At 40.6% G+C, this 10245-nt stretch overlaps 1 protein-coding gene across 2 annotated transcripts; it reads left to right on the top strand.

Moving 5' to 3' along the window:
* Positions 1 to 528: 528 nt before the first annotated feature.
* nudc (nudC nuclear distribution protein) lies at positions 529 to 6965 on the top strand. 2 transcript variants are annotated; one of them, XM_020638004.3, is made up of 9 exons: positions 529 to 729; positions 1257 to 1334; positions 1424 to 1633; positions 1729 to 1806; positions 1900 to 2013; positions 3404 to 3598; positions 3757 to 3840; positions 3947 to 4065; positions 6639 to 6965. In XM_020638004.3, the coding sequence occupies exons 1-9, from the start codon at positions 655 to 657 to the stop codon at positions 6688 to 6690; spliced, it is 1005 nt and encodes a 334-aa protein (XP_020493660.1). In that variant the 5' UTR covers positions 529 to 654; the 3' UTR covers positions 6691 to 6965. The 2 variants fall into 2 exon arrangements, with proteins under 2 accessions (XP_020493660.1, XP_020493659.1); XM_020638003.3 differs by having other exon boundaries at positions 530 to 729; positions 1726 to 1806.
* The last annotated feature ends 3280 nt before the right edge of the window (positions 6966 to 10245 follow it).

The raw sequence follows: 10245 nt of genomic DNA on the forward strand, positions 1-10245 counted from the left end.
GAGGTAGGCTATAACAAAAATATTACCAATAAACTATTGTTTTTTTCTCTCTCTCTAGAACAGGGGTTCAAAAAATGTTCAGCTTGCGACCTTGCGACCTTGCGACCCCCATTATGACGGTGATAGATACTTGGGACCCCACATTTGACGCACTAGGTCAAAACACTGGCATTAAAACAGCAAACAATACCCCAAACACCATCATATTATTTTTGTAATTTATTGTAAGAAACTACTTTTTTTTTTTACCTACTGTATTTTCAAATGAATGGGTGAAATATCCAATTTTAAACCATTTTTCCATTTTTATATGTTTTTGAAAGGAATCTCGCGACCCCCCCACAGTGGGTTTAGGGACCCCTCACTTTGGGAACCACTGCTCTAGAAAATTCTCATTCTCTCTGCGCACCTCAGTCCCTCCCGTAAAGTAATTATCTCAACTGATTGGCCATTTCGGCTGTCATTTCCCATCTACTCTTCTAATTGGTCAACCAGCGAGAAGGCGTAGCAGTGGGCGGAGTTTGTTTTCAGGAAGTGATTTTGCACAACCGCGGGCCTCCACACATTGCCGCACTGACTCCACTGTGTGCTTGACATTTCGGTCATTTCTCAATCCCAAGTTTACTCAACCGTTTTTTTCATAACTCACCCAAGATGGGCGACGACGAAGAGAAGTACGACGGCATGCTGCTCGTTATGGCGCAACAACACGAAGGAGGAATACAGGAGGTGATAACTAAGTGTGCTGGAGCTACCATGCTAATGCTGAAGCTAACGTAGGAAGCCTTTAGGATAGTTGGCACACCTGTGTAAGCATGCAGAGAAATCATGTGCTTCTTTTTGATGTTGTTATAACAGATAGACTAAATTATCGCTGTTTATTATTATTATTTAAGTGATTAATAGCCCAAAAACATATTATTTATTTTACTTTAAGACCCAGTTGTGTGGTCTATTTGCTTATTAAAGAAGATGTTATGAATATTTATTATCTAATTGGACATTTGAATGTAGCATTAAGATCCCGGATTCTTCACGTCACGAGGCACATTGCTGTCAGAAAGGCTCGTGGGTTAAATAATAATAATAATAATAATGTGTGATGTAGGGAAAATATATTCATATGCCATTTACTTTCAATTTTACTTCAGCTTTTTTTGGCTTTGCAGAAGCAAATAGGAAGCTTTTATAAGCTTGATAAGTTGTTTTCTAATTGTTTGGACAGACTTTGTTACATCCCATATTTCTCTCTACAGTTAGTCAACACATTTTTCAGCTTCCTTCGCCGGAAAACTGATTTCTTCACCGGCGGTGATTCAGATGCTCCTGAGAAGGTGAGCGGTGCCACTTTCGTCGTGCGTTCAGAGCAGTGGCCAAAGCGGCACGTTGGACTTAACCGTCATCGCTCTCTTCCTTTTTCCAGCTCGTCAAAGATGCCTTTGCCCATCACAACAAACTTGCACTGAAGGCGCACAAGGAGAAGCAGATGAAACAGGAGAAGGAGAAGAAGGAGAAAGCCGAGAGAGCGGCCAAGCTGGCGGAGGGAGAGAGGAAAAAGAAGAACGACGACGGTCCGAGAATTCAGGAGCTGACCGAAGAAGAAGCGGAGAAACTTCAGTCTGAACTCGACAAGGTTATATCTCTGAGCTTTGATGCTTTGTCACATTTGTGGCTTGCTGCAGATGATTACCAGTGTAACGTTTATATATTTGATACATATCTTAGAAGAAGAAGGACGAGGAGAAAGTGGTGAATGCAACAACGAATGCAGAAAAAGTGTCTGAAAAAGCAGAGGAAGGAAAGGGGGTGAGTGGCATGTTGGTTAAAGACTTTGGTGTTGATTTATCGTCAGATCTGGTTCTGCTGTCATGCTGATTTTTTTTAATTTTGTTTCGTCAGTCCGAGTCGGAGGGAGAGGAGGATGCGAAGGACAAAGATAAACTGAAGCCTAACGCAGGGAACGGAGCTGACCTGCCCAACTACAAGTGGACACAGTCTCTGTCTGAAGTCGATGTGAGTGCCATTTGACTTCACGATCACACTATGAATTAATATTTTATTGTGAACAACCCTGAGTTGTATTGCATCATCCACTAAGCCTCTTGGTATGTGTTTATTTTAATCACATTGCTACTTAGGCAGCCAGTTTCATTCAAACACCCTGGCCAGGCTTCACCTATCAGATCCTCACCAACTACTAATGTTTCCCAATGTTTCATCAATAGTGTTTGCTTCATTTAAACATCAGGAAGGGAACTTGCTTACAGAATGGATTGCACGGTCTGCTTTATGTAGAATCCAAAATTCTACATGTCATGCTTCTGCAGCTGTGTAGGAAACAGGGTATTGCTTTTCCACTGTGAATATTTCCCTTAAACCTGTGTTTGCCTGCAAAAAAGTGTAAGGACAGGGTTTTACACGACTCAGCATTTTGTCAAATGTTGCTGCCTAATAATAATAATAATAATAATAATAATAATAGTAGTAGGGAGAATTGTATTCTGAAACATGCACAAACTGAGATAGGAAAAATAATGGCACATCTCTCTGAGAGGATATTACTAATGGTGAGTGCTAGATGGAGAGATGTACCACATGATCTTGTAAGATGACATGTTGGTTAGTAAGGAACCGGATCCGGGGCAGAGATAACACCTGTTCTTCTTTTGTCAAGAATCGCACGCTGGCTAACATTAAGCTCAGTGCTGAAATGTTTACTGTTGCTTGGAAACAGTCAGCGGCTCCACCTCTTTCTCTCCTTCTCTGTCTTTCCCTGTTGAGGTCCCACTCTGCCAGGAGTGACATAAACATCCAGGTTTTAAGTCCTCAGAGTCTGAACTTTTTAATATCTCTCTGATGTCTCTCTGACTCTGATGAGTCGGTGACACACTGCACTGCACAGAAGGCTTTAGATTGGATCTAAAGGGAGGCAGCTCTGTTGTCTTCCTTCCACTTTTAAGTCGACGTGGTGAACTTGTTAGCAAACAGCTAGCTGTTCCAGCAGGTACAGAGCATCATCAGAATCAACTCGTAGTTGTGCCTCTGGTCACTTGCCAAATATAAGACCAGTATTCACCCTCCTTTATCTGATGCGACACAACAGATAAACGTCAACTAATGACAGTGGTGCCTGTCACATTATTTGCAGATAGGCTGATGTTTGTCAACAGAACCCATATCCAACAAAATATAAATGATATTTAACCTGTTGCATCAGTGTATCCCTCATCATCAACTGGGTTTCCATTGGTGTCTTTACACGCTCAAAATGAACTGATGTGTTTGAGTCAGACGGCAACACTTGGTGATTCAGCCTCTGGGTCCTCGTTCATTTTTGTACTTTGAATTTGTATTTGAAAAACAGAGTCTAATTTGCATGAACCATTTTCTCCCCCTCAAACAGCTGGTGGTACCTTTCGATGTGACGTTCCGTATTAAGGGCAGAGATGTGGTCGTGGACATCCAGCGGCGCACCATCAAGGTGGGCCTGAAGGGTCATCCTCCGGTTATCGAAGGCCAGCTGTGCAACGAGGTGAAGGTGGAAGAGAGCTCCTGGCTCCTTGACGACGGCAAAGTTGTCACAGTGCACCTGGAAAAAGTAAGAACAAGTCAACATTGATGAGCCGTCAGTTTATTCTGGGTTGCATTATTATCGAGATAACCCCTCAAACTGGCATTATTGTCAAATTGTGTATAGATTGTGATTAATATAGAGATACGTATTCACTGTAACCTATTTGTTTTCTTTACTTTCAGATTAATAAGATGGAGTGGTGGAACAAGATCGTCACCACAGATCCTGAAATCAACACCAAGAAAGTCTGTCCAGAGAACTCAAAGGTAAAGGATGGAAAGTGTCAGGCCTTCCGAGGTTCTCTGTGTGCTGTATGTATATATATCAGCTCCCGCCTTTTCCTCACTGTGTGTTTTTCCCCCGGCCGATTAGCTTTCAGACCTGGATGGAGAGACGCGTGGTATGGTGGAGAAGATGATGTATGACCAGAGGCAGAAATCTATGGGCCTGCCAACGTCTGAAGAGCAAAAGAAGCAAGACATTCTAAAAAAGTAAGTTTCTCACTGTCCAAAATACACATGTCGATCCATGAAACATCGAGCAGACCTTTCACTCTGTCAGCTGACATCTTTGTCATTTCATTGGGAACTCTCCAAAGCAGACTCTGCTCCCCCACTAAAGCACTTTTCAGACTGCAATTCCACAACAGCACTGTAGTCATTACGTCTTCGTACATTCATATTGATTCTGCAGCTGCGTAATGTTGGTGTCCCATTCTGTGATTATGTGCAATCCATTCCTCTTATTATTTATTTCTCATGCCTGGCCCTCATCGTCTTCCATACTGAACAGACCTGACAGAGCATGAACGTTACTTTTTTAAAAACTGTACCATGATGTTATTTTGGCATTATTTGACTCATTTTGAATGGCAATTAAATATCAACAAAACATGTTGGTGGGTAGACAGATATTAAGATCAGAAGAACTATGTTGCCCCGCACAAGGCTTCAATTGTCACTACTCGCATACCTCTCAAATCTCTAACAAAGCTGTTGGACCTGGGCTTGCATTATGGGTAATGTAGGCACTCATTTTGACAGTTCAGACAAATGCATACAAAAATATGATGACTAGTTTTGTTTGGGATCTCAAACTTGCATCCTGTTCTTTGCCGCTACATTTTATAGTGCAGTAAAACGAACAGAAATGGAGTCACTGGAGCTCTATTTAAAGAAAAATGGTCAGCCATGAAGTTTATAGTAACCCCATCACAGCGAAGCGGTTAAACATAAATCACCAGTGTTTAGTTTTCATTTACATATTACAGAACTGCTACAACCTGTCCCTGTTCAGGTTCAGTACACAAACACAACACCAACAGTTTCCTCCTCCCTGCTCTGAGCCAGTGGTCGGTCCGTGACGCATCACATTAAATATTACACAGACAGTAGTTGACTCAGATAAGACCTGGATGTGGGCTGACGTCAGAGCTGTGAGACGGATCTGAATGTCGCTCTTTCATCACTGCTGGTAGTTAATGACTTGTCGTCTTCCTCTGCAGCTCTCCGTTCAGAGCAGAGGAGACATGTCTGCTGTTCTGTTGACCTCTGCTTCCTCTTTGAGCTTGTTAAAGCTGCCTCTAAAGATCTTTGAGGGTGAAACAATGCAGCTGTAGTGGTGACTTGTTGTAGGTAGCTGCTCTTATAGTGTGGCGCAAACTTCACATTATGTCTGGCTAACATGTTCCCTGTCCAATATGACATCAGAGGTAATGTAATTTAATATAATGTGCATGTCAGGATAACTATTTGAAAAAGGGAAAGAAGGATGACGAGAATTGTGTCTCCAGACTATTACTTTTATTCTTTGTGTGAAATATGAAACTCAGGAATTTCTTAAGAGAGTAAATATTAAGCAAACAGTGTTGTTCGTGTCGTGTGGATGGGTGAAGCCAGCCCAGTTTCAATTCTTCCCAGAGTGAGCTTGATGTCGTCAAAAGCAAGACAGGAAGTGGCCCGCGGCTTAAACGATCATTCATATGCAGAGCTGTGTCGACTTCTGTCGCAGGCTGCACAGCTGCTTTACCCTGATAGCTTAATAACTGTGAAATAATCGATATATCTTTAAACTTATCGAAAATGTAGCCAATAAAATCACAACAAAACAAACATCCAGCTTGTCTTGCTGTTTCCATGGAGACAGCGAATAAGCAATGCAGCATAGATATGGTTAAAATGTTTGATTTAATTTTATTACTTTTGCAACCAATTTAGCATCTCTTTTTTTATGTGAGAGGCTAAAATACACGAGTGAACTGATCTAGACTTTTTCAAATTCAATTTATGTAAGAAATAGTTGAAGTGCTGGTATGTTTGTGGTTACAGGTGAGTCTTCAGGCTGTGATGTTTTACTCTATAAGGCATTGTGCAATTTTTTTGTCCATAATGTATCGGCCAAAATTAGTAAATGTCCAAGTTGTCCCAGGGTTGACAATCCCATAAATTAAATCAGGTTGGCTGATTCATACCTAATACATGTCCAGATGTCTGTACTTTTGTGTCAACGTTGGTCTGAAAACATGCAGAGAAAGTTATTAGAGTTTTAAATGTTTGGAATAATGAAACAGGATGGGTAGGGAATCCTGCTTTAAGCATTTACAATTTCATCTTTTGGCCACAAGGAGGTGCTGTAGCTCAGGCTTGAGAAAATGTCTTTAGTGTGGGGCCAGCCAGAAAATATCAACAATCCTGAGGAAGAGAAGAGTTTGAATCAACTCAAACCAGATGGGGCGCTGTTGGCTGAGTGGTTTAGGGCGCCTAAAAACAAATGGAACGAATATCGCCAGAACAAACTGGTTTATAAATGTATGTTGTTGTAATGCAGTGATTAATTAGTCATTCTAGGACCAAGGTCTAATAAATATTTTTGCAATAGGAGCATGATTATGACATGGTTGTTTATACTGGTATCGTTTTTGGGGTCGCAGGGGGGCGGATCCCAACTGACTATGGGAATGAGTTTTCTTTTAATCAAGATGCAGTTGGAAAATATAATCTGAAAGATATAACGTACCTAAGTTTACTTTGTTGTCATTAATTCTTCTTGCTCGTCCTTTCTGCAGGTTCATGGCTCAGCACCCAGAGATGGATTTCTCAAAAGCCAAATTCAGCTGAGACACTCCTGCCTCACATAACGATTAATGTAAATCATATCAGGTAATCGACAGGCACCGACAAACCCCCCCCTTCATCTGTTCTCTTCATACTGGACGTGGTTTAAATGACTGATGTGTCTTAAGAGTAAAGGTTCATGTTTCAGTTCTTTTTGTTCTTTCTTCATGAAAACGTGTATATGACAGTTAGGCCCACGTTCTCCTTTTGCATGTTGTCTGGATATTTAAAGTTGTGTCTGGATTTTTTTTAAATAAAGAAATTTAAATTCAAAATGATTCAATGCATGACTGGTTTTTGATGGAGTGCAGCGTCGGCACATCTTCTAATGGAAAATGGTAGCAAGCAGTAAAAACTCCTGAACTTCTTCCTGCTTACTTTAATTCTTAGTTCACACTGTAATCATTCGAGTTGAAGGCCAGGAGTATGGATTCTACCAGCTCTCAGACTCAAAGAACTCAGCCATGGATTCACACCTGATCACATCTGGCCAGTGGCCAACAATTAGAACGAGCTTTCTACTAAAAATTCCTTACCAAGAAATGTGTTCATGAACACATACAAAGATTTAAAGCTCCTGTAGGGAACTCCATGAGAGCTGCTCAAAGTTGGGTTACCTGGAACCTAATTGGTGAAACTTTTAAAATGTTAACCTCTGCCTAAAGTAGCTTGTGAGGGTCAAACTAGGGGTTTTTCCATGGCAAACATTTGTTTTGGAAAAAAAAAACACTCCTTGGTGGAAAAACGGCCACGCCCACCTTTACATGGACATTCAAAAGCTTTTGTGATTTCAATAGCGCAAATACTAGTTTAAAAAAATACCGCACAAAATTTTCAAATGTATCAGTGGACCAGGTCTGAGTCTTCTCCAGACTCTACTCGGGTCGCGAGATGTCTTCCATAACCAAGTAAAATTTTTTAATGATTTATAAATTCATGTTTTATCCATTATTGTTAAAATACATACAAAAGTAGTTAAATTTAAAATATAGAGACTTTCATTTCAGCTGTCTCTTAGAATCTCAAGAAAACAGCCAACATTGTCCCGAGACAACAAGATAAATACAAGATCATATAAATGTTGTTTGTCCGCTTTGGGCTTCTGTAGTTATCGATAGATATAAAACGTCTATCAAAAGCTGTAACTGTAGTGGGCAGCATGCCTTAAAGGGGACATATTATCCCCCTTTTACACCTTTTCAAACAGTCCCCTGTGGTCTAAATGAAACATCTGTGCTGTGCTTTGGTCAAAATGAATCAAGCACCAGAGGAGGTTTGTGACCCTGTATAAACCAGCTCTCTCAGAACGCTCCGTTTTGGTGTGTGTGTCTCTTTAAATGCAATGAGCCCCCTCTGAGTTTTCCCTGTAGACATCACTCCGTCGCTAGCGAGAATAAAAATGGCAGACCTGTGCAAAAGTTTTTTTGTAGGTTGGGGGTGGAGTCCATGGGTGAAGATACCAGGGGAGGGGAGGGGATTTTTTTAAACCAAAATCCCACTGTGACATCACAAGGAGAGCACATTTGAAAGGGAGCATTTTTCTCTGTGTTGTAAGACTTATGCAGACAACAAAAAAAGGACTGGATGGATTTATTTCACATTTTGTGGGTCGGTAGACACTCAGGTTACCCAAATATAAGTTCAAAAACACTAAAAGTGGATTTTTCATAATATGTCTCCTTTAAAGTGTCTGAGCTGTCACCAGGCAGATAAAATGCACCATACTGATGGTGAGCTGATGAAGGATGTACATTTTTATACACATCTGTTGTAAAGTTTTCATACATAACATAGTTGTTTGTATGACTGAAATCAGAAGAAAATGTCAAATGCAACATGCACAAGCTGGAGAAAACATTTCAGACCACTAGGGAGCAGTGTTCTCCTTACTGTGGAGTGTGTATTCTCCTGTAGAGTTAATGTACTATGAGAACCCACAGAGTCCTTATTATCTGCTGAACTAGAAAGCTGATCTCCACAGGGAAATCAAATAAATTACCTTTGATTGAAGTTTTTTTTAATTCCCAAAAGATAACTAAGAAGAGAAGAAAATATGTAGTAAACTGTACCTAACTTAAATTATCAAGTGAATTCTACATATATGACAGTGTAGTGTGTAAAAGTGTGTGGTAGAAGTGTGGTAGTAAGTAACCTTAACGCAGCTGTCAGGTAACCAGCTGTCCAGGGCCAATAAAGCAAACAAGATAGATTTATTCTTCTTCCTGTTCAATGGTCCTTTGTGATAATCCTTGTTATCTCTCAAATATCATTTTGAACTGATCTTGATCTAATGAGCATTTATGAAACATTATGACTTAGGCTATTAAGGAGAGAGAAATGGCTATATATGACAACCTGCTCCACTTCCTGAACTACAAAGGGGTGTGTTATGACTGTAGCATGTAATACCTGCAGCCTGTAGACGTTAGCAAAGGGCAGCTCCAGAATCAGAATCAGCTGCCACTATAGGTTTACACATACATATACGCAACTTGGTGATTTCAGGGGGGAAACAATGAAGGTAAAATGAGAAATAAAAAGGGAGAAAAGAGAGTGCCCTCGCGGTTAGGTTGCGCCCCATGTACAGAGGCTGAAGTGCTCCAAGCGGGCTACCCTGGTTCAAATCCGACCTGTTGCTCCTTTCCCGCATGTCACCCCCCCCCCCCCCACCTTGTTTTCTACTCAATCCACTCTCCTTTCAAAAAAAAAGGCAAAAAGCCCAAAAATAAATCTTTAAAAAAAAAAGAAAAAAGAAGTAGAGTAGAGCAGCTGTCCAGTCCCTCGATGCCTAATTTCCAAACTTGTCTCACACATTACTTAAGGAAATGTATCAGACAGCAAACAGCTGCAAATGCAAACGGTAGTTGTTTTTTTTTTACACAAACTGCCGTCCCCCCCAACAGCTGCAAACATACTTAAATGTGTAAGATTAGATTATTTAAAATATTAAGTTTGTAGACTACATTGATAAAGTTTTTTTTTTTTACTTTTTACTACTACTTTGATATAGTCTTTTATTAAATCAAACAGGCTAGCTCTAAACACCACATTAAACTTTAGACATACGCACAGTATTTAACTCTTAAATGCTACAATATGTGACTTGTACGGATGCAGTTGTCGACATGTCGTCTAAAGCGGGAGGATAATCAACATGCTGCTACCAATGAGGGAAAGACACTTTCTCACTCAGACCACACTGGATATCATGCACGGCTGCTAAATGTTACTTCAGTGAGGACCAGTTTGCTTACAAGTCTTCTGTGCTTGTGTGACTGTCCACAGCTAACTGGTCTGGCCTGTCAGGATGGTGAGACGCTGTCACCATCACTGTGGCGACCGGAGGAAACATACATTAGCTTATGCTGGCTAGCAAGTCCTGTTAATGTGTGAAATTGCTCATGTAGTTCAAAAACACTGCTCGCACATCTGTCTCATGGGGACAGCGGTTTGTTGTTGTTTCTTTGCAAAGACAGAGAGTCAGTCTGAAAGTTTGAACCCAGATTGTTTTAGGCTGTGAGGTAAACTGGTGGATAGAATAAACTGCAAAATGTTCAA

Source organism: Labrus bergylta, chromosome 19 (genome assembly GCF_963930695.1).
Source record: "Labrus bergylta chromosome 19, fLabBer1.1, whole genome shotgun sequence".
Taxonomy (NCBI): Eukaryota; Metazoa; Chordata; class Actinopteri; order Labriformes; family Labridae; genus Labrus; species Labrus bergylta.

What these genes read in the sequence shown, in the direction of transcription:
- nudc (XM_020638003.3), top strand. Translation starts at nt 655, where the DNA reads ATGGGCGACGACGAAGAGAAGTACGACGGCATGCTGCTCGTTATGGCG. An exon ending in ATTCAGATGCTCCTGAGAAG is followed by an intron (nt 1,335 to 1,423) that starts GTGAGCGGTGCC and finishes TCCTTTTTCCAG; the next exon opens with CTCGTCAAAGATGCCTTTGC. An exon ending in TCTGTCCAGAGAACTCAAAG is followed by an intron (nt 3,841 to 3,946) that starts GTAAAGGATGGA and finishes CCGGCCGATTAG; the next exon opens with CTTTCAGACCTGGATGGAGA.